We start from the raw sequence: 24,944 nt of genomic DNA on the forward strand, positions 1-24,944 counted from the left end.
ATGGCAGATAACATTTGATTAAGTGGGCAGACCAAACTCCATTACGTTAGCTGATTGAAATCCATTTTCGTAGGGAAAAAAATAACATTTATCCAAATAGTGAGAGTGCAGTTTCAAAGAAACTGCCTCTACTTCCTTAGGTGTCTGTGGAGATTCGGCATGACATTTAAAACTTCGATAGACTTCTGTAGATATATAGCGGAGAGTCTATTGACTGGCTGCATAATGGCCTTGTGTAGAAATACCAATGTTTATGAGCAGAAAATCTTATAAAAGATAATGGATTCGGCCCAGTACATCATGGGTAAAGCCCTCTCAACCATTGAGCACATCTACATGAAATGCTGTTGTAGGAGAGTACTGTGGCGACCCATTTCCTGGCACATCCGAACCGACTCACAATTAGATAGCCTACGGGGGTTTGCGAGCACAGAGCTTTGGAGCCTCTGCGCCACGGGGGGCAGGTTGAGGGAGGCTTAAAAGTGAGGCTGAAGATTCCGAATAAAGTTTTTTCCTTCGACTGCAGTTACCGACTCCGTGTCGTAATTTTAGCGCTGCGTGTAGCACACCGCTACAGTACCATCCATCTTCAGAGATCCTCACCACCCAGGACATGCTCTCTTTTCACCACCAGGTAGCAGGTACAAGAGCCTCAGGACTCTCATCACCAAGTTCACGAACAGTTACTACCCCTCAGTCACCAGGCTCTTGAACAAAAAGGAAACTGCATTCACTTGCCCAACCACTGAGCTGTTCCCACTGCCAGTGATCTCACTTTAAGGAGTCTTTATCTCATTATCTCATGTTCTAGTTATTTATTGCTATTTATCAACGTTTCCTGACTTCTACACTCTGGTGGATCTTTCATTGATCCTGCTATAGTTATTATCCTATAGATTTGCTGAGTATGTTCACAGGAAAATGAATCTCAGGGCTATGTATATGTACTTTGAAAATAAAATTTACTTTGAACTGCAAATCTCTTGAGGTGCAGAGGGATTTTATGTCTTAGTGCATTGCTTGCAAAAGGCTCCCTTGTTGTGGAAACCGAATGCAAAATGTGGAGTTTGTGCTTCAGTTGTCGGGGGTGTTGGTGAGATCACACCTGGAATACTGTTAACAGTATTTTTCTCGTTTGTGTTGGAAGCAGTTCAGAGGAAGGTCCTTGACTAATTCCGGAATGGGCGGCTTGCCTCAGACGGAAGTTTAGCAGAGTGACTGGGGACTTGGTTGAAAAAAGTAGATCAGATCCTGAGGGGGTTGGGGGTCTTGAGAATTCAATTCAATTCACTTTATTTTCTGTAAGGAACTTTGTTTGTGCAGCGTTAAGGCCAACAACATCACAGAGCTTAAGAACACCACACTACATATAGTTAAACACAATATAAAATACCCACAATAGGTAATAGTACTGAGAATTAATGTGTGTGATTTAAAATACAAATACACATAACGCATATATCACATGATAATAATGTTTCCACTTGTGGGAGAAGAGGTGCTGTTTTAAAAAAAATTTAAACTGAGGGTGCCACATTCTTAGTACAGCTATAAATAAGGCAAGACAGCAGCTATATTTTTTTAGGAGTTTGAAAAGATTTGGTATGTTAACTGAAACACTTGAAAATTTCTACAGATGTACTGTGGAGAGCGTTCTGACTGGCTGCATCACCGTCTGGTATGGGGGGGTGGGGGGGGGACTACTTCACAGGATCAAAGTAACTGCAGCGAGTTGTAAGATTGTCATTTCCCCCTTCCCTTTCTTCCATGGTCTTCTACCCTCTCCTATCAGATTCCCTCTTCTCCAGCCCTTTATCTCTTTCACCAATCAACTTCCCAGCTCTTTACTTCACACACCCCCTCTCCCAGTTTCACCCATCACCTGCCACCTTGTACTTCTTCCACCCCCTCCCCACCTTCTTATTCTGACTTCTCTCTTCCATAGCCACTGCCTGACCTGCTGAGTTCCTCCTGCATTGTGTGTGTGTTGCTTTGGATTTCCAGCAACTGTAGACTTTCTCGACTTTCTCGTGTTTATGATCTTAGTACTATATTTTCTGCCAATACCAGGTCTGTGAAATTTTACTAACTCCTGCCTAGCTGTCAAAACAATTCCAGTTAATAAACTCAAAAAGTTGCAGCATTGTTAAGATTTTGACCTGATTAAAAATGCAGCAGATTTCCGTAGTCCATGGAAACATTGCTCAATCCTTCCACGGCCAGATGTTCCTGAACTGCTAACATTCCGTCTGTGACCTAACTGTGCCTCCGTACGGCAAGCACGCGGGTGGTCCCAGTGGCCAAGCATTTTAATTCCCATTCCAACGTGTTGATCCATGGACTCCTCTTATACCATGATGATGCCACACTCAGGGTGGAGGAGCAACACCTTATATACCATCTGGGTAGCCTCCAACCTGATGGCACGAATATTGATTTCTCCTTCCAGTGAACAAAATATCCCCTCTCCCCCTTCCTCTATTCCCCACTCTGATCTTTTAATTCTCATTTGCCTATGACTTCCCCCGGGTCCCCTCCTCCTCCCCTTTCTCCTATGGTCCACTCTCCTCTCCTATCAGATTCCTTCCTCTCCAGCCCTTGACCTTTCCCACCCACCTGGCTTCACCCATCACCTTATAGCTAGCCTCTTTCTGCTCCCACCACCTTTTTATTCTGGCATCTTCTCCCTTCCTTCTCAGTCCAGAAGAAAGGTCTCGACCCAAAACATAGACTGTTCACTCTTTACCATAGATGCTGCCTGACCTGCTGAGTTCCTCCAGCATTTTGCGTGTGTTGTATAAATCTTGAGACAATTTATATTTAAACTGTATTGGAATTGGTTTATTAATGTCACCTGTACTGAAATACAGTGAAAAGCTTGCCTTGTATACTGTTCATAAAGATAAGACAGATAAACACAGTGTATTGAGATTGATAAAGTGATATTATTGCAGAATAAAGTGTAAAAGCTGCCAAGAAGGTGCATTGCAGGTCAACAATAAAGTGCAAAATCATATAGATGGAAAGATGTAAATAAGGTTGAAAGAGTACAAGGAAAATTTACGGTGATGTTGCTGGGACTGGAGGACCTGACTTATAAGAAAAGATTGAATAGGTTAGGACTTTATTTCTTGGAACATAGAAGATTGAGGGGAAATTTGATAGAGGCATACAAAATCATGAGGGGTATAGATAGGATATATGCAAGCCTGCTTTTTCCTCTGAGGTTGGATGCGACTACAACCAGAGGTCATGGGTTAAGGGTGAAAGGTTTAAAGGGAACATGAGCTGAAACTTCTTTACTCAGAGGGTGGTGAGAGTGTGGAATGATCTGCCAGCATAAGTGGTTCATGCGAGCTCGATTTCAACGTTGAAGAGAAGTTTGGATGGGTACATAGATGGTAGGAGTATGGAGGCCTATGGTCCCAGTGCAGGATGATGGGTGTAAGCAGTTTAAATGGTGTAGCATAGACTAGATGGTCTGAAGGGCCTTTTTCTGTGCTGTATTTTTCTATGACTCATGACTTAATTGTGAAGTCAAGAATCCATCTTATCTTACAAGAGTTCCATCAGATGAAAAGTCTGATAACAGTTGGATAGAAACTATCCTTGAGCCTGATCGTACAAGCTTTCAGGCTTTTGTATCTTCTGCCCGACAGCAGAGGGAATGTCAGAGGTGATGAGGTTTTTGATAATTCTGGCTGCTTTACTGAGACAGTGAGAAGTATCGATAAATCCAATCAATGGGCAGCTGGTTTCCGTGCTGTGCTGAACAGTGTCCACAACTCTCTGCAGTTTCTTGCAGTCACGGTTGGAGCAGTTACTGTACCAAGCCATGATGTGTCTAGATAGAATGCTTTCTATGGTGCATTGATAAAAATGGGTAAGGGTTGACGGTTACGTGGCAAATTCCTGTTATCCTCCTGAAGAAGTAGAGGCATTTGAACTTTCATAGCTAGACCAGGAAAGTCATGTCAGTCCATGGCCTTCTCCTATGCCAAGATCAGGTCACCCTCAGGGTGGAGGAGCCGCATCTTGGGTAGCCCCAACTGAAATCAAATTCTCTTTTCTTCCCCTCTTCTTCTATTCCTCACTCTGGACTCTTACCTCTTCTCACCTGCCTGTCATCTCCCTTTGGGTCCCCTCCTCTTTCCCTTTCTCCTAAGGCCCACTCTCCTATCCTATCAGATTCCTTCCTCTCCAGCCCTTGACCTTTCCCACCCACCTGGCTTCACCTATCACCTTCTAGCCATCCCCCTTTTCCTTCCCCACCTTTTTATTCTGGCATTCCCTTTTAGTCCTGATGAAGGGTCTCAGCCCAAAATGTCAACAGTTTACTCTTTTCCATAGATGCTGCCTGACCTGCTGAGTTCCTCCAGCATTCTATGTCTGTTGCTGTTGGTGATGTTCACACCTAGGAATTGGAGGCTCTCAACCCTCACAACCTCAGCAATGTTGATGTGGACTGAAGCATGTGCGCTACCTGTGTTCCGGAAGTCCTTGATCACCACTTTTGTTTTGCAGATTTTTGTTTAATTGAACTTTTCTTTAAGGTGTGGGGATTTGTCACTTTATATGTCAAACTGATCTTGATCATTAACAATAAGTATTTATATAGAACTGTTATTAATGCGGCATTCACGGGAATGTTAACAAATTAAGAGTTGATTCCAGTTCCCAAACTCCACTCTCCAATTAGAGTTGACTTTGGTTCCCAATCTCCATGATCCAAATAGAGTTGATTCCAGTTCCCAAACTCCATGATCCAATTAGAGTCGATTCTGGTTCCCAAACTCCACGATCCGATTAGAGTTGATTCTGGTTCCCGAACTCCACAATCTGATTAGACTGGATTCTGCTGATGTGGGGCTGGAGTTGAGTGATTTTACAGAGGGTGAAGTGGGTGGTCTTAAGTGTGCTATGTGTTTTATCTGAGGGAAAACACTATTGCAAAGTTGTGAACGTTGTTGGACTAGGCACTAAATTGTTGTTTTCCTTGTAGTTAAACTGTCTTTATGCTGGTTTATATATTTGCATAATCACCCGTTTGCCTGCAAATCTTCAGCGGATTTTTAGTAATTTGCAGTACAACTGGTCTGTACTTTTCTGTCTGTAAGCCTGAGGTGTCACTGCAGAGTAAGTCAAGGATGTCCTTGGTTCATCTGCAGGTTGAGTCGGTGGTGAAGAAGGCAAATGTGATGTTAGCATTCATTTCAAGAGGATTAGAACATAAAAGCAAGAATGTAATTTTGAAGCTTTACAAGGCACTGGTGAGGCCTCACTTGGAGTATTGTGAGAAGTTTGAGGCTCCTTATCTCAGAAATGAAATGTTGACATTCCAAAAATGATTCCAGAATTGAAAATTTTATCATACAAGGGAAGAGTGTTTAATGGCTCTGGACCTGTACTCACTGAAATTCAGAAGATTGAGGGAGGATCTTATTGAAACCTAATGAATGTTGAAAGACCTTGTTAGAGTAGATGTGGGGAGGATATTTCCTATGGTAAAGGAGTCGAGGACTCAGCCTCAGAATAGACAGATGTACATTTAGAATGGAAATGAGGAATTTCTTTAGCCACAGAGTTGTGAATCTGTGGAATTCGTTGTCACAGGTAGCTGTGGAGGCCAAGTCACTGGGTATATTTAAGACAGAGATTCTTGCTTAGTCAGGGCATGAAGGGATACAGGGAGAAGACAGGGGAATGGGGCTGAGAAGGAAATGGATCAGCCATGCTGAAATGACGGAGCAGACTCAATGGGCCAAATGGCCTTAGAGACTTACAAAGAACTTTCTGGGCAATATAATGTCTTGAACCAACAGCAACAGCAGTCAGGTATTGATTTGAGTGTAGAGATTTACTACTCCCTCAGCAATGGACTGAGCACTGTTTTGAGGATTGGTGTACTCTCTTCCACCTCTCACTGACTCACTGTTCTCTTTTCTTCCCAGTGGTTCCAGCAGCAGCATGGTTGCCATTGACAACAAGATCGAACAAGCCATGGTAAGTGTGTACGGGTTGTAGATGGAGGAAAGACCATGAGACTGTAAAAGGGGAGAGTGTGCATTTACATAGTGCCTCTGACATTTCAAGGTGCCTCGTTGACCTCTTGATTTTGATCTGCAGGCCTGGTTCCATCAGCAGGTCGAGTGGCTGCTGTGCATTTAGTGGGGTTCCTTCACTGGGCTTGCAGTGGTGTGGGTCATGTACAAACGTTGTTTGAGCATGGTGTTAGACCACAATGCATTGGAGCAGATTTAGGCCATTCGGCCCATCGAGTCTGTCCTGCTATACCATCAGGGCTGATTTATTATCCCTCTCAACCCCATTCTCCTGCCTTCCCTCTGTAACTTTTAACATCATGACGAATCAAGAACCTATCAACTTCTGCTTTCCATATACCCAATGATTTGGCCTCCACATCCATCCCTGGCAATGAGTTCCACAGATTCACCACCCTCTGGTTAAAGAAATTATTCCTCATCTCTGTTCTAAATTGATGCCCCTCTATTCTCAGGGACCATCCATCATCCTCATACTGTCTGGCCTATGTTCAAAGGTTCACTTTAATATCAGAGAATGGATACAGTATACAACCTGAAATTCTTACTCTTCACAGACATCCACAGAACAAGAAACCCCATAGAATGAATGATAGGAACCTCCCCTTCCCTTCACACAAGATCTACTGCCTCTGCATTTGTGCGACCAATTGAGTAACTCTGCTTTTATTTGCCTGCAGAAAGGGCCCAGATGCAGAGGCAGTTAACAGTGAGCAGTGAACACTGGGCTGAAAGGTGGTGCCCACATCCCATCAGGGATTATAGCAGGGGTGGGCAAACTTTTTGACTTGTGGGCCACAAAGGGTTCTAAAATTTGACAGGGGGGCCGGACCAGGAGCAGATGGACAGAGTGTTTTGGTAATACACCTCAGAAGAGAAAATAAAATATCATGGGATATGTAGAAAACATGTGCTTTAATTTCAATTGAAAATGAACAAATGCATTACAACAAAATATCTGTCTTTGAAGTCCCATGGTACTTAGCTATTTATTGAAATTATTTATTTAAAACACTGAAAATTAAATGAATAATTTTTTATTATTTTATAGCTTTTTTTAATAATAACAGTTATTATTTTAAAGCACTGAAAATTCTGTTATCCTTCAAGATATTATCATCATCACTCTCCTCCTGACTGTCTTTATTTCAAAAACAGTAGGAGATGCAGGTCTACTTGTCCTGCTCCTTCTTATTCAATTGTCCCCTGTGCCAAAACTCAACAACGACCAGCACAAGGAGAGAACAGTGACAGCGCGCCAGTATGCGGAGCGCATTATTTGATCTGGAGCGCATTTTTTATTTTGAGAACGTATGTGCACCTGCGCACTACTCATATCCATCACTTAACAGAAATGACATGTAACATGTAAGGCTTATTGAAAAAAATATTTTCAAATGCATTTTTTACATAACACAACGAAGAAACTTATTTTTAATTTCAGTGGGAACAGTGTTGTTGGTCTCCCTTTTTAGCCAGCGCATCAAAGTCTGGATTTAGTTTTGTTGTGGCGATTCTCAGGATGGATCTGAGGTGTTGGTCAGTTAACTTGGATCTGTGGCTGGCTTTGTTGATGTTCATGACGCTGAACGCCTGTTCACACAAATAGGTCGAGCCGAAGAAAGAGTAAAGCGCAAATGTGGAGTAATACGCTGCACCTCAACAAAGGTCAATGTATATAGAGTGCGTCATCTATTGGGAAAACGCCAGAATTGCGGGGAAAAAACGTTAACAAGGTTTATTAATATAATTTCATCAAGTTCTGCGGGCCGGATTAAAAAGCTTAACGGGCCGCATATGGCCCCCGGGCCGTAGTTTGCCCATGCCTGGATTATAGAGTGAGCTATCTGTTGTTGAGGTTTGACCCTTCGAGAGGTGGGCTGGAACTGAATCTCTGAAAGGGTGTGGATATTGCCAGCTTTTATTGGTCATCCCCCAGGTTGCCCATGAACTGAACGGTTGACCCACCTGCCCCGCAGCATACTCCTCCTTGAGTTTCCTCAACGGCATAAACATTGTGTCTGATGCTCAGTTTGGATATCATGCCACATGGCACCCACTGGAATGCTCTGCCATTGTCAGCGAGGGCCTCGGCTGCACCTTCGTAAGGCGGCTTGACGTTTCACATGTGAGTCGGCTCCTGTGGTTAGCGCTTCCTCCCTGACAGAGAGACCAGGGCGTCACCCAAAAACAGGAAACAACTGCCACAGTCGCTGATTGGTTCCCCATCCCACAGTATTAATATCCACCTATATAAGGGGCAGAGGCTGTGAGTGCAGTTTAAAGAACTGCAGCTGAAGGGTGGCAGAGAGCCGCTCGTCCCATGCCGGAGGATCTGTCTCTTAGCCCATTGCAAGGGCACGCCGCCCGGCCAGGATGCCTGAGGTACAACATACTGATCGTTGCAGTTGGCTGATGCAGTCACTGTGGTTTGGCGTGGGATCATAAACAGATTGGGATGCAGGAGGGTTTTGTTTAGGCCGGGCACATACAGCTGTAGGTAGTAGAAGACTAATAGCAAAGGTACTGTTTTCTCATTTCAGCTTTCTCCTTCATTTTTGATCTGTGTCCAGCCAATTGTTTCTCCCACCTCCTCGTCTGTTTCCCTCTGCCCTCCTATTTCTGTCTCTTCATCTTCCTCTCGCACTTTACCCCAGCACTGTTCCTCTTTAAACTCCTACGGTTTAAAGCAAAACATACAAAATGCTGGAGGAACTCAGCAGGCCAGGCAGCATCAATGGAAAAGAGTAAACTCTCAACAATTCAGGCCAAGACCCTTCTTCAAGATTCCCACAGACCAGTTGTAGCCTTCAACTTGTCCACTAGATGCTTCCAGTATTTTTCTTGCATTGATTCAGTCTCCTGATTATCACAGCAGTGTTTTTTAGATAGACATGAATGTGCGGGGAATGGAGGGAGGTGAATCACACACAGGCATCACGCTCAGTGCAGAGTTTGTGGGACAAAAGACCTGTTTCTGTGCTGTACAGCTCCATGTGCGGTTTCAGTTGATAGGATCATTTTGGTGATCAACAGACATGTTAGTGAAGGCTGCTAAGTGAGAGGGTTGGGGGTGGAGGGGAGGGTGCTGGGCGCATTCGCATTCCGACGTGTCAATCCCTGGCCTCCTCTTGTTCCAAGATGAGGCCACCCTCAGGGTGGAGGAGCAACACCTTATATTCTGTCTGTGTAGCCTCCAACCTGATGGCATGAATATAGATTTCTCCTTCTGGTGAACAAATACCCTCCTGCCCCTTCTCTAGTCCCTACTTTGAACTTTCACTTCTTCTCACCTGTCACTTCCCTCTGGGTCCCCTCCTCCTTCCCTTTCTCCTGACCACTCTCCTCTTCTAACACATTCTTTCTTGTCCGGACCTTGATTTTTTCCCACCCACCTGGCTTCACCTACCATCTTCCAACTAGCCTCTTACCCTTTTCCCCACCTTTTTTATTTAGGCATCTTCCCCCCACCTTCCTTCTCAGTCCTGAAGAGAGTTCTTGGCTAGAAACATCGACTGTTTGCTCTCTTCCGTAGATGCTGCCTGACATTCCTCCAGCATTTTGTGGGTGTTTCTGTGAAATCCTCTATCAGTTAGGTTGGGTGCTACATCCTTTCTCACTGTGACTCTGAGCTAAGGACTTCTCTCGTTCTCCCCACCCCTCCCCTGTGCCATGCAGGACCTGGTGAAGAGTCACCTGATGTACGCCGTCCGCGAAGAGGTGGAAGTGCTCAAGGAGCAGATCAAGGAGCTGATCGAGCGGAACTCCCTACTGGAGCGAGAGAACACCCTGCTGAAGTCCCTGGCCAACCCGGAGCAGCTGTCCCAGCTCCAGGCCCAGATGCGGACCGCGGGAAGCAGCGGCGGCTCCTCGGGCTCGTCACCTGCCAGCACGTCCACTGCTTGAGGAGCCAGTCATGGGGGAAGTGCTCTGGTGGGCAGAGAAAAGGAGTTGGGGGGAAGGTCCTCCTCCTTTTAAAACACTACGCGACATCGCAAACTAAACTGCCAGCGCTTTCCGGTACCTACACTCCAGTGCCAAGGCCACCAACTCTAAGCTTAAACAGACTGATCTACATGATGCTGCTAACCTGGCATTCGCTGCCTTTTTTTAATAAGACTTGAGGGGAAGGTGGGGGGGGGGGGGGAGAGAGAGAGAGGGAGGAAGCAATCTTGCTTTTGGGATTATTGTCCTAAGATGGGAGATGGACTCGAAGGTATTCTTTACCCCTACCATGTGCGCTGGGTGAGGACTGAGGGAGCAATCACGTGCAAGAAAGTGAAACAGCAGAGTTTCCCACTCTTCAGATCCACACAGTGCAAGTGCACATTAGCCCCTTCCCTTTCACCATCCCAACCCTAGCCTAATTCTGTTGTGCAAGATTCCTCTGGGTTTGGGTGGGCGGGCAAAGGTGCAGCTTCTCCGCAGCAAGCTTATTTTCAAAACAAAAGTTGGTATATAGTACCTTACTTTACCTCGCAAGCCAGCACCAACTGATTATCTCTTTATTATCACCGTAACTAAATACAGCTCAGTTTTGTTTATATGTTATTGTGATCGGAGTAAGTGGAAAGATGCTTTTGCCTCCGGACAGCTCTTGTGCCTTTCCTCAGTGCCCTGCGCCCCATTGGAGAGGCATGGGTTTAAGTTGGAAACTGAGGAATGGCGATTGCTGCCTGGAGGTGTTAAGCCTGCCACAGCAGTGCACACACACGAGGGTGACTGAGATATGACCCACACTAGGTTGCATTGGGGAATGCTGCCCCAATTTGGTTCTCCAGGTCTCAGTGGGAGGCATTTCTCTCCCCATCACTAAGAGCTTGATATCGATGGGCTCCCCACTTGCCCTCCAGGGTACACTAGAAAAGTGTCACCTTACACACTTGCTAATAATGTATTTAAATTCCCATCCAGTCAGTCTCCCTGTGCAAGTGTTGAAACAGTTGGAATACATCATCCATTTGAAATGAGTGAAGAATATTTTGGCCTGAACAATATGCCTCTTGGAGGGTAGTGATGTGAGTGGATGGTGATCAGAGGAGGAAGGTCTATCAGTCAAATTCTGACTTGCCTTCAGCTGGACAGGCAACAGAAGAGAAACTCGGAGGGGTTTCAAAAGTGGGAGGACGAAAAGGACAGAGCATTGAGGGTCTGTAGTAGTGGGCACTAAGTGGACCTACTTACTGCATGTTGTGCCACTTACGTTTTGAGCAGCAGTGATGGTCTTCCATCTCTGGCAGTGTTCAGGACTTTCTTCATCATGTCACTACTGTCAGTCATGCAAGTCCCGGGAGGAGACTTGGGAATACCATCGCACTCAGATGTAAAAGGATTCTTCACTGCTGTTTCCTTAACAATTTTGTTTGACCAGTTGGGTCGTTTGCCCTGAACGGAACCCCTGAACCTGGAGGACTGGTGGACCACTATTAGTTTGACCTCTACCCTTTGACCTGTTTGGCATGGGTGTCCCTACTAAGAGCCAAAGCATAAAGCCCTGACTCCAGCCAACATGGCTCTCTGGGTCATTGAGGCACGCAAGCCTCCAAACCCTACGATAAGGCTTTGGTCCTCTTGGAGGACTAAGTGGACAGCAAGTTTAAAAGGGTTCACGGGCATGCAGCCTAGATGTGAGAGGGCTTAAGCATCTTCCATAGCCCAGTTTTATATAGTTTGGTTCTGTAAGCTGTCCAATCCAATACACAGAGCCACAGTACATCAGGCTATCAGATCTATTCTGTTGTCACACCTTTCTTGAAATTGTTTGATTTTCTTTTGATTGTCTACTTGGTGAGTATCACTGGTTTGATTTAGCACAAGTGAAGCTTGCAGGAATTTGTAATGTTTTCAAATGGTGCAATAATGATTTAGAGAGTATGAAAGCTGCTTTATTTCTACTCCAGGATTAAAAGTTCAAACCCTCTCTCATTTTAAGTTTGCCTGTTCTAGTCAGTGGTTGTTGAGCTAGAACCAGGTAGGAAAATATAGTCCAGTCTGGGTAGTTGGTTGGGTCCACGCTGTGGTCAGTCAGTCAGGAACATGTTCCTACTTCACACAGATCTGTCCAGCCCTGAGGCCCCATCTCAAAGCTCAGTAAAAGGTTTTTACATAGATTGCAAGAATCAGCGGAGGATGAGTAGTCACTTCCTTTTGTTCTTGCACAGGGTTTGACAGTCTTGTCATTCTTCACATAAACCTCTCTCTTAGATCATTGTGCTCTCCTGGCAGTCACATGCCATATCCTGCCATGCATTAGTTAACCTGTTTGCTGCCTTGGTAACTGGGAAGGATGGTGGGGGAGAGGGGAGATGGACTAGAAGCTGTGATTGTTCCTGGCCTAGAGAGAGCAGGGAACATTTCTTGCTCTCAAAGTTCAAAGTAATTTTTTTTATCACAGTATAAATATGTCACCATATACAACCCTAAGATTCACTTTCCTGTGGGTATAGTCAGCAGATCTATAGAATAGTAACTATCACACAATCAATGAAAGATCAGCCAGAGTGCAGAATACAAGAAACTGTGCAAATGCAAATATAAATAAATAGCAATAAATAGTGAGAACATGAGATAAAGAGTCCTTAAAGTGAGATCATTGATTGTGGGAACATCTCAGTGGATGGGCAAGTGAGTGTAGTTATCCCCTATTGTTGAAGAGCCTGATGGATGAGGGGTATTAGCTGTTCTTGAACCTGGTAGTGTGAATCCTGAGGCTCTTGTACCTTCTACCTGATGGCAGCGGCCTGGGTAACTTGGTTCTCCGATTATGGATGCTGTTTTCCTGCGACAGCATTTCATGTAGATGTGCTCAATGGTTGCAAGTCCTTTCCAGACTCGCAACACTGTGTAGACAAAAAAACAAACTATCAATTGGGTGCAATTTCCATTGTGGGAACAGTGGGCAGGTGGGAGCCACGAATTAGCCTGGGAGAGCCAGGTACGTAGAAGGTAGATAGCAAGATGCTAATGGGCGGCATGGTAGCATAGTGGTTAGCACAATGCTTTTTAGTACAGCTGACCCAGGTTCAATTCCCGCAGCTGCCTGCAAGGAGTTTGTACGTTCTTGCCGTGACTGTGTGGGTTTCCTCCCACAGTCGTACTGGTTGGTAGGTTAATAGGCCATTATAAATTGCCCTGTGATAAGGCTAGGATTAAATTGGTGGTTGCTGGGCAGCGTGGCCAAGGTGGAAGGGCCTATTCCACGCCTTATCTCAATAGAACTAAAATATATCACCCCCAAGCTGGTGGGTGTAAATAAAACACCTCAGATGTCCCAGCTGCTTGGGAAAAGGTTTGGGAACTTTTGTCAGCGTAGTATCTCAAATAGTCCTTGGCTCCTCACAAAAGTGAAGAATAAGTTACAGTATTAATCAACTGGATGGCCCTCAGACTCCCTGTGCTTCTGTGGCCTGTGACGTTTTGGTTGTGGTGCCAGAGTAATAGGTCCGGTTGGAGGGGGAGAGGTTGGGTGGTGTGGGCCTGGCAATCTGCAACCTGAGCAGATGTCTGTGCTTCCTCTCTCAATACGCCATTCAGGGAGCTGTGTTTTTTACCAGAGCAATAATTGCTTGCCTTACCCCGCATTATACGTATAATTTATACAGAGCCGGGGTCGCAAGCTGCAGGAGCCTTTGTTAAAGTACCCTCCCTCACTCCCCTCTTCCCCCATGCGAGGGGAGGGGTGTTGTGGTGGAGGGTGAAGAGACTGCTACCTCGCTACTCTGTGATTTCTGGGTTTAATCTAGCCAAACGATGATTGTTCTGTCTAAACCATTTTATTTGCTCGACATACTTGTAATTTTTTTATTACTACTTCAACAAAAAACAAAACTTGTAATTAAAACGGGAAAAAAAGCACAATGCAAGGAGCTGGTGTGGAGTGTGGTATTTTAATAGGATATGACATTTCAAAGTCAAAATGCATTTATTATCGAAGTATATATGTGCCAACTGGCAGTGTAGTGGTGCCTGCGCCAGACTTTGATGCGAGTGGTTCCGGGTTCGAATCCCACTGGCTCTTTGCACATTTTCCATCTGTGCTGGGTTAAGGATCAACCTTGGGATTCGTCTCCTTACAGGCAGCCACTGAACAAAAGAACCCAGTGGAACTCATTTTAAAAGAAGATCGTCCAACACCCAATATGCAGATAAAGGAACGAATCATGCAAACAACTGAAGTTCACGAAAGTGAGTTTGCAGCGGCAAAACTAGTCATCACTGCAGCTGATCTAGGAGCCTATTAGTTGCCTCAGCTCAGCACAGAGACAAGTAAATCTCACGGCCCATCCCTCACCTACTTTTCAATCTGTCCCTGTGCTTAAATTGTCCTCAAGACAAACCTCAAGTCGTTTGTCACTCTTGGGCCGGGATCCTGCCAACTCAACTCAGCCTGTACTCACCTTTCCAACTCAGCCTGGTACTTAAATTGATCAAACCTCAGGTTACTTCCTTGCTCTTGGACCCGGGCCCTGCGGCTTCGATATGCTCTCAGGACTGGGCCTGCCGCATTGAATCACCTGCAAGTCCATTCCAACAATGGCCTCATTCCCCGCTCTCAGGCCTGGTCCCACTGCCTCAATTGGGCCGGTACACATCATGCTACGACCATCCTGCACTTTCCAGACTTCAGTTCACACTACAAAAATGCCAGGTTGTACGGACGGTTCAAAAGCTCAGCTCAAAAGGGAAGGTACAAGCTATTGATTGCAGTAATCACACTTTTTACTGCCAGTAAGAGAATTGACTACACTGGGCTAGGGGAAATCCTTCCCTCCGTAGATGTTGCCTGACCTGTATCCGCAGTCACTCCTGTGTCCTGCCTGTAAGCTGACTCATTCTCTCTCATATCTCCTCAACTCCATCCTACTTTCAGAGCCTAGGTGGAGTGTGGAGACATTTCTTCATTGGCATTTAATGTCAGGTGAGCTCACCTGGGATGTTGATCAATTTGTTGATGAAATATTTGTGATGATGGGTGTATCTTGTTTACAGATTGCGTTAAAATCCTAAGTTCTGGAAGAATAAAATGACTCAACATAAACTGTGCCAATGACATTGCAAGTTGAGTCAGAGTCATAGAAAAGTACAGAACAGAAACAGGCTCTTTGGCCCATGCTGAACATTTAAACTGCCTACTCCCTTTGATCTGCACTGGGACCATGGCTCTCTGTACCCTAACATCCATGTACCTATCCAAATTTTTCTTAGATATTGAAATTGAGGTCACATGCACTGCTTGTGCTGACAGCTCATCCCACACTCTCACCACCCTCTGAGTGAAGAAATTCCCCTTTATGTTCCCTTTAAACTTTTCACCTTTCACACTTAACCCATGACCCATGCAACCTCAGTGTAATAAGCCTGTTTGCATTTACCCTATCCCCTGATTTGTATACCACTATCAAATAAACTCCCCTCAATCTTCTATGTTCCAAGGAATAACTTACTAAATTCAATCTTCCCATGTAACTCGAGTCCTCCAGACCCAGCAACATACATCTAAGTTTTCTCTCTACCCTTTCAACCTTATTTATATCTTCCTATAGATAGATGACCAAAACTGTACACAATACTCCAAATTAAGTCTCACCAATGTCTTACACAACTTCAGTATAACATCCCAATTAAAAATTATTAAATCGAAAGTTGCTAAAAACTTATTGAGACATTGGGTCAACTCTGCATGCAACCTTTGGACCTCCATTGAGATAGGGAGCAGGGAGTTGCGTCAAGAAATTATTCCAGAGTTAATATCTGGACTCCTGGGCTAGGGAGTTGATTATGACAATCTTTGTCAGTCACGAGAGTTCTGACAAGAGCTGTCTGACCTCAGTGAGGCACAATATACAGTTTAAAGATTCTGCCAGATAGATGCACTGAGAATGTTTCTTCTGACTGAGCAGTCTTGGAACTAGGCCATGGTAACAAAATAACAACTGAGTCATGAAGACCAGGATAAGGGGTTTCTTCACCTATCCCAGAGGCTTGAGGAGGTTGCATCAAAGTTCAAAGTACATTTATTATTAAGACTGATAGAGTACTGTGCATATGTAAAACAAAATCCTGTAAAGCAAAGATGCTTTCAAAAATAATGACAGCATTCTAAATATCAAAAAATTGCTATAAAGAGCAGTAAACAGCAAAAGAAAACTAACTCAAACCAATATTTGGTGTGACCACCCTTTGCCTTTAAGACAGCATCAATTCTCTTAGGTACACTGTTGTCAAGTCAAGTCACTTTTATTGTCATTTCGACCATAACTGCTGGTACAATACATAGTAAAAATAAGACGACGTTTTTCAGGACCATGGTGTTACATGACACAGTACAAAAACTAGACTGAACTATGTAAAAAACAACACAGAGAAAGCTACACTAGACTACAGACCTACACTGGACTACATAAAGTGCACAAAAACAGTGCAGGCATTACAATAAATAATAAACAGGACAGTAGGGCAAGGTGTCAGTCCAGGCTTCGGGTATTGAGGAGTCTGATAGCTTGGGGGAAGAAACTGTTACATAGTCTGGCCGTGAGAGCCCGAATACTTCGGCCTTTTCCCAGACGGCAGGAGGGAGAAGAGATTGTATGAGGGGTGCATGGGGTCCTTCATAACGCTGTTTCCTTTGCGGATGCAGTGTGTAGTGTAAATGTCTGTGATGGCGGGAAGAGAGACCCCAATGATCTCAGCTGACCTCACTATCCGCTGCAGGGTCTTGCAATCTGAAATGGTGCAATTTCCAAACCAGGCAGTGATGCAGCTGCTCAGGATGCTCTCAATACAACCCCTGTAGAATGTGATGAAGATGGGGGGTGGGAGATGGACTTTCCTCAACCTTCACAGAAAGTAGAGATGCTGCTGGGCTTTCTTCGTTATGGAGCTGGTGTTGAGGGACCAGGTGAGATTCTCCGTCAGGTGAACACCAAGAAATTTGGTGCTCTTTACAATCTCTACTGAGGAGCTGTCGATGTTCAGTGGGGAGTGGTCGCTCTGCCCTCCTGAAGTCAACAACCATCTCTTTTGTTTTGTTCACATTCAGAGACAGGTTGTTGGCTCTGCACCAGTCCGTTAGTAGCTGCACCTCTTCTCTGTAAGCTGACTCGTCATTCTTGCTGATGAGACCCACCACAGTGGTGTCATCGGCGAATTTGATGGTATGGTTCGAGCTGTGTGTTGCAGCACAGTCGTGGGTCAGCAGAGTGAACAGCAGTGGACTGAGCACGCAACCCTGGGGAGCCCCCGTGCTCAGTGAGATGCTGCTCCCGATCCGGACTGACTGAGATCTCCCAGTCAGGAAGTCTAGGATCCAGTTGCAGAGGGGGGTGTTCAGGCCCAGTAGGCTCAGCTTTCCAATCAGTTTCTGAGGTGTGCAGTTTTATGAGAAAATCGGCTGGTAGTTTGTTCCAAACATCTTGGAGAACTCACCACAGTTCTTCTGCAGACTTTGGCTGTCTCGCTTGCTTATCTTTCCAGGTAATCCCAGACAGCCTCAATGATGTTGCGATCAGGGCTCTGTGAAGTCATACCATCTGAAACCATTTAAAAATCTAGGGTGCCCTAAGACTTCAGTGCAGTACTGAATATGTCACTATATGTGACTTTGGGATGCTGGAATCTGGATCAAGGAATTCATTCACCCCTGACACACTATATGTCTCATATGTTCCAATGGTTCCAGGCAGGCTTCAGAAGGGACATAGGTGATGTGACCGTTCAGTGGATGTGTGGAGTCAAACTTATCAATGTGGCAATTCTGAATGAACAAGATCTGTTATCACTTAATGCACTTGGTGCAACTTTAACTAACTTGCTCTCAAAAAGTCCTTAAACTCCGGTTATAAATGTTGCTTCAGCCAAATGGCTGCCTCAGTTCTTCGTGTCCTGTGTAGTCCCCTCACAGTTCCCCCTGACTGCAGCCAAACCCCACTGAACTGATACAAGAAACTGTGAAATCCAGTTCCACTGTGACAAGCTGAATAAACTAGCATCAGGAAAAGCAGCCATGGGATTTGTTAATATTCCAACTGGTTGGCGAGCTCCCTGAAAGGAAACAGTCTACAAAGTTTATGGCTTAGATTTGAAGTGGCAGGCCAGTCTTTGAGAGAGTGGGCTGGGACTACTGAAGATTCAAGATGGTTTAATGTTGTTTCCTGTACACTAGTGTAAAGGTGAACAAAATAATTAATACTCCTGATCTGATGCAGCACAAAAAAACACAATAACATAATACAATAATGAAAATTACTCTAAACATAAATAAGTAAGTTTATACACATGGATTTTATGTCCATTAAAAGATGCTCGACTCTGAAGTGTCTGCATGTAAAGTGACTCTGATAAATTAGTGGTAGGGGTGGTGTCGATCAGCCTCACTAGCCAATTATCAACGTATCACTTGCAGCACCAGGGGTCCCAACACTCGACCACTGCTATATTACTATTAGGAATGCCTAGACTGCATTTCGGGAACTCTGATCCCTTGGCTGTCCTCCTCCTACCTGCATACAGACAGAAGCTAAAGAACAAGGCTTCAGAGATAAGGACAACAAAGAGGTGGTCTCAGGAGGCAGAGAAACAGCTACAGGTTTGCCTTGAGTTGGTGGACTGGGCTATGTTTCAGGACTCATCAGAGGATCCGAATGAATACAACATGGTTGTCATGGACTTCATAAAAACAGTTGTAGATGAGTGTATCCCCACAAAATCATTCAGGGTCTTCCCCAACCGGAATCCCAGGATGAACCACGAGATCTGCAATCTGCTGAGGGCCACATCAGTAACATTCAGATCTGGTGACCAGGGAAGATACACGAGGTCCAGATATGACCTCCAGAGAGCCACGTTGTGTGCAAAGAGGCAATTCTGAACCAAACTTGAATGACAGAAGGTGCTCGACAGCTGTGGCAGGGTTTGGATGCCATCACCTCCTACAAAGTGAAACAAAGAGACATAGGTGACAACAAGGTTTCACTTCCAGTTGAGCTCACTTTGACCGTCAAAACATGGAGGCAGATTCAAGAACTCCCACAGCCCCAATGACCCTCTGATTTCAGTTTCTGAGGCTAACGTGAGAGCATCCTTCAGGAAGGTGAACCCACAGAAAGCATCCGGCCAAGTACTGCCTGTCAACTGCTTGGAGTGTTCACTGATATCTTTAACCTCTCGCTTTGGCATTCTGAGGTATCGACCTACTTCAAGCAGGCTCCAATTATACTGGTACCTAAGAAGAATGTGGAAACCTCCCTCAATGATTATCATCCTGTAGTACTGTACTTACATCCACTGTAATCAATTGCTTTGAGAGGTTGGTGATGGAACATATCAACTCCTGCCCAAGAATCAAATTGGATCAGTTCCAATTTGCCTACTGTCACAACAGGTCCCCAGCAGATGGCATTTCATTGGCTCTTCACTCAACCCTGGAACCTCTGGACAGTGAAGATGCATACATCAGAAAGCTCTTCAATGACTACAGCTCAAAATTCGATACTACCATCCCCTCAAAACTAATCAATAAGCCTCAATATCTTCTTGTACAACTGGATCCACAATTTCCTCACTTGCAGACCCCAGTCAGTTTGGATTGACAACAACATCTCTGCCACAATCTCCATCATCACAGGTGCATCACAAGGCTGTGTGCTTAAGGCTGATTTATACTTCTGCGTCAAATGAACATTGTAGGTACGGCATAGCCGTGTAACCTACACAGTACCCTACACCAGAGCCTGGCACGCACCTCTCCAAAAATGTAACTGCGTGTCGCAGCGACACAGACCGCAACAACTGTGATTGGTCCACTTGGTAGCATTGCATTTCCTCCTGTCTACAGACATACTGTGCGTACACTGACGCGAAATAAGTGGTTGGAGACGATGAACCAAATCGTCAAATCTACCTGCCGACATCCAAAAATATTTGAAATGCATTTCCTCATCCATGTCTCTCAGTGGCCAGACAAGCACAGAAAATTCACCCTCCTTCTGCCTCAATCCATTCAATGGTTTGTCACAGCATCTCCTCCGACGTCTTCTCTCTCTTCTGTGTTGTAGTAATTTCAATAAAAGTAACCCTTGTTCAACATTTATTAGCTCCAACTCCAACATGATGTGCTCAGTCGCCATTGTTTGAAGTACACGAATAAACTCTACACAGTGGCATAGAAACCCCACCGCCAGCTAGCGTTTTGGAGGTGAACTGCAGAGCGACGCAGACACACCAGCACACTGGTATAAATGCTCACAACGGCGCAGGCCACCTACGAAGGCTATGGCGTAGGCTACTACGGAGAATTATAAATCAGCCTTTAGCCCACTGCTCTACTCACTTTACACTTATGACTGCATGGCTAAACACAGCTGCAATGCCATATTTAAGTTTGCTGGTGACATCACTGTTGTTGGCCAAATCAAAGGTGGTGATGAATCAGCATATAGGAGAGAGGGTGAAATCTGGCTGATTTATTGACTTCAGGAGGAGGAAACCAGAGGTCCATCAGCCAGTCCTCATCGGAGGGTCAGAGGTGGAGGGGGTCAGCAACTTTACAGGTGTTACTGCTTCGGTGGTTTTGGCAGGCCTCTATGTTCTTAGAAGTTTGCAAAGATTTGGCATGTCATCTAAAACTTTGACTAACTTCTATAGATGTGTGGTGGAGAGTGTATGAAAACACCGATGTCCTTGAATAGAAAAGCTTACAAAAAGTAGTGGATATGGCCCAGTACATTATGGGTAAACCCTCCTCTCTTATTTACATCTTTCCTGTAGGTAGGTGCTGTTGTGTCCATGCACAACTGTATGTCAATTAACTAAAAAGCACGCAGGAGGAAGATGGCTTTAACTGGTGTATTCACATTGCAGTGAGAGAGAGAGGGGGGGGGGGAACATACATAGACAACAAATCAATACACATGTGTAGACAACAATCCTTACATAGTGTTAAAGGGGGTCATTTCTCTAAAAGAAATAGATCCATACATTACAAGTTTTGGTCACCTACCTACAGGAAGAATGTAAACAAAGTTGAAAGGATACAGAGAAAATTTACAAGGATGTTGCTGGAACTGGAGGACCCGAATTAAATGGAAAGATTGAATAAGTTAGGACTTTATTCCTTAAAATGTAGAAGGAGAGGATATTTGATAGAAGTACACAAAATTATGAGGGGTGTAGATGGGGTAAATGCAAGCAAGCTTCTCCCACTGAGGCTGGGTGCAACTACAACCAGAGGTCATTGGGTTAAGGGTGAAAGGTGAAAAGTTTAAGGGGAACATGAGGAGAAACTTCCTCACTCAGAGAGTGGTGAGAGTGGGGAATGAATGGTACATGTGAGCTTGATTTCAACGTTTAAGAGAAGTTTGCATAGGTACCTGGAAGATAGGGGTATAGAGGGCTATGGTCCCATTGCAAGTCAATGGGACTAGGCAGCTTAAACGATTTGGCATGGATTAAATGGGCTGAAAAGCCTGTTTTTGTGCTGTATTCTTCTATGACTCTATGACAACATTAAATACATTTACAAGGAGTGCTGTTGCAATAACGCAGCATCCATCATCCCCACCACCCAGGCCATGCTCTCTTCTTGCTGCTGCCATCAGGACTCACACCGCCACGTTCACTAACAGTTACAACCCCTCAACCAACAGGCTCTGGAACTAGAGGGGAAAACTGCACTCAACTTCACACTTCCCATCATTGAACTGTTCTCACAGCCTTAGTGTGTGGCCTCTGTCGGTCGTGGTTGACCATGGGTACTGCGCCTCTGGTAGTCACTGGGGAGTGGCCTCTCCAGGGCACAAGCCAGGGCAGAGTTGATAAGGAGATGCGTCTGTTGCCCATGCAGTGGGACCCCTCTCTCCATGCTGATGACGGGTCCAAAGGAACGACGGAAGTTGTTACAGTTTGGTGCCAGCAGCGTCACAGGAGTTGCCGTGCCAGTGCTGGGTACAGCAGTCAGCCGTCTTCAGGACTCCAACTCCGCATTTTTCCTCGGGGTTTACTCCCAAAGCCTTTCCCGTGGGCGGGTATAGCTGCCAGGCAGTGGGGGTTTGAAATAGGAGTTTCCCTCTCCTACTTGAGATACCATCTGTGGTTAATGAGCCCCATCTGCCCAGAGCAACTGGTTTTAAGGCACCAGTGGCCCGCGTTTGCCCCTTCTCCTGTCAGTGAGAACAGCTCCTCTGGGCATAAGTACTATGCCACACGTGAAGGCCAGGAGTTGGACTTGGTTGTCAGAGGCTGTTTGAGACGCACGCCATGAAGAGCATTTGCCTAGCAGTGGGAGCTTGTTCCCACTACCACCCTTCAGCTATGACTACCCTTGGAGCCACAGCCTATGAACTCTCTTTCGAGGACTTACAATTTGTTGCCTTTAGCACATTGGTTGTTGTCCATCCTGTTGGGTGCAGTCTTTCATTGATTCTTTCGTGTTTCTTGTATTTACTGCAAATGTCTGCAAGAAAATGAATTTCGGGTTGTATATGGTGACATTTGTACTTTGATAATAAATTTACCTCGAACTCTGTTTGCTCAGTAATTATGATCCTAGCAATCTAGAGGCTTGTGTTCACAGTTTTGGAAGGTATGAGTTTGAATCCCACAAGGAAGTTTGGTAATTCTGCAATACTTTCATTTCCAACAAAAAAATGAAATAAAATCCTGCCTCTCTAAAAGTGACCATATAGTTCAGAATTATATTTGCTATCGCAGTCTTACATGATGTGAAATTTGTTGTTTCGCAAAGGCATAAAATTGATATATGTGATCTACAAAATCCAGTGCGGGGACTGCAGCAAACATTATGCTGGTCAAACTGGGAGAAAGTTATCCACAAGGATCCATGAACATCAACTGGCACCATGACCAAATCTCCCTGGTCTCTACCCATGATATCAAGATGAGCACAAATTCGACTGGGCATCATTGAAAGCAAACAAACATGTGGCATGCAGGAGAATTCCCAGAAGCATGGTTTTCCGTGAACAACTCTGTAAACAGACATGTAGACTCAATCCTATTTATGAGCCAATGCAGGCAAAATTCCAGACCAACGCACAGTTCGCCAAGCAACCAATCAGCAACGAGACTCCCTCATACATCACAATTGAGTTTCTGTAATGATGACCAATCAGCTGATTGAAAAGTATATACAGACCAAGCATTCAGAGAACACACTACTATCAACAGTGCACTGATGATATCTCCTTGCATGGTGACAAATTGCCAAGATCGGAGAACAACTCAACCCAACCATCCAACACCCGAGCTACACATTTTCCAAATTATTTCCAAGTTGCTACAAATTATAAAATAAATAGTGTATAAAAAGGCATAATGAAATGAAAAGGAATAATGAAGTAGAGTGTATGGACCATTCAGAAGGGAAGAAGCTGTTTCTGAATGACTGAGGGTAGGGTTTCAGGCTCCTGTACTTCCTCCCTGTGGTCATAATGGTTTTCAACATTCTATAGTGAAAGAAGCCCAGTCTGGAACTCTACACAACTCTATTCTACACTGTCCATTATGCCTGCTGATGCTTAGGGCAGCAATGAAGATCCTCCACTTGCCTGTCCTTGGCCACTCAGATGTAGAAGGATTTTTCATTGCTGTTTTCGTAACAATTGTGTTTTACCACTTTGTGTTTCGCCACAACAGGTCTACTGTGGATGGAATCTCACTGGCTCTCCACTTGGCCTTGGATCACCTGGACAATAGCAATACCTACGTCAGCCTGCTGTTTATTGATTACAGCTCAGCATTCAACATCATATCCTCAGTACTAATCAACAAGCTCCAAAACTTGGGCCTCTGGGCCTCCCTCTATATATGGATTCTTGACTTCCTCACTGAGAGACCACAGTCAATGTGGACCTTCTCCTCAAACAACACTGGTGCACCTCAAGGAAGTGTGCTTAGCCCACTGCTCGACTCTCTCTACACCCATGGGCGTGGTTAGGCACAGCTCAAACACCATCTATAAGTTTGTCGATGACACAACTATTGTTGGCAGGATTTCAGATGCTGATAAGGAGGCGTACATGAGCGAGACAGATCAGCTGGTTGAGTGGTGTTGCACCAACAACCTTGCACTCGACGTCAGTGAGAACTGGGAGTTGATTGTGGACTTCAGGAAGGAGAAGTCGAGGGAACACACACCAGTTCTCATAGAGGGATCAGAAGTGGAAAGAGTGAAAAATTTCAAGTTCCTGGGTGTTAACATCTCTGAGGATCCTGCTTTCATTTGTTGTTTGAGGAGATTTGTTATGTCACCAGAGACACTTGCAAATCTCTACAGATGTACCATGGGAAGCTTTCTAATTGGCTGCATCACTGTCTGGAATGGGGGGTTACTGCACATGATCGGATAAAGCTGCAGAGAGTTGAAAACCCAGCCAGCTCCATCAGGGGTACAAACCTCCCCAGCATCCAGGACATCTTCAAAGGGAGATGCTTCAGAAAGGCAGCATCCATCATTAAGGACCCCCATCAGCCAGGACATGCACCCTCCTCACTTCTACCATCAGGAAGGAGGTACAGGAGCCTGAAGACACATACGTAGCATTTTAGGAACAGCTTCTTCCCCTGTCATCAGATTTCTGAACGGGCATTGGGCCCACTCACTATTTTTTTCTTTTATTGCTCTCTTTTTTTTATTTTTTTTTATTTGTTTTTTTATACATTTTACAGATTAAAAAACCCCAAATCACAATGAGGAACATTAATACAGTGCAAAATTAAGCATACAATGACAATATGATACAGAGAAAGAGAATTTTTTAAAAAAGCACCTAAATTGAAGACAAGTAAACTTATTGTCCTCCCCAAGCCCCAAACACAAAAAAAACTCCAGACCAACCACAACACAATATAGATGCATTATTTCAACTT

At 44.8% G+C, this 24,944-nt stretch overlaps 1 protein-coding gene and 1 long non-coding RNA gene across 3 annotated transcripts in view; one reads left to right on the plus strand and one right to left on the minus strand.

The window, feature by feature from the left end:
* The window catches only part of LOC132396913 (TSC22 domain family protein 4-like), a 94,690-nt gene extending 80,763 nt beyond the window's left edge, over nucleotides 1-13,927 (plus strand). The window contains exons 5-6 of one of the 2 annotated variants that reach the window (XM_059975001.1): nucleotides 5,952-6,003; nucleotides 9,741-9,882. In XM_059975001.1, the coding sequence (XP_059830984.1) occupies nucleotides 5,952-6,003; nucleotides 9,741-9,750 (62 nt within the window). In that variant the 3' untranslated portion in view covers nucleotides 9,751-9,882. Of the gene's footprint in view, nucleotides 1-5,951; nucleotides 6,004-9,740 lie in introns of both variants that reach the window. The other variant, XM_059974999.1, reaches the window with a different exon arrangement.
* The window catches only part of LOC132396918 (uncharacterized), a 28,239-nt gene continuing 13,745 nt past the window's right edge, over nucleotides 10,451-24,944 (minus strand). Inside the window, exon 3 of the long non-coding RNA XR_009513174.1 lies at nucleotides 10,451-18,988. This is a non-coding gene — a long non-coding RNA (uncharacterized LOC132396918). The remainder of the gene's footprint in view (nucleotides 18,989-24,944) is intronic.

Source organism: Hypanus sabinus, chromosome 7 (genome assembly GCF_030144855.1).
Source record: "Hypanus sabinus isolate sHypSab1 chromosome 7, sHypSab1.hap1, whole genome shotgun sequence".
Lineage (NCBI taxonomy): Eukaryota > Metazoa > Chordata > Chondrichthyes > Myliobatiformes > Dasyatidae > Hypanus > Hypanus sabinus.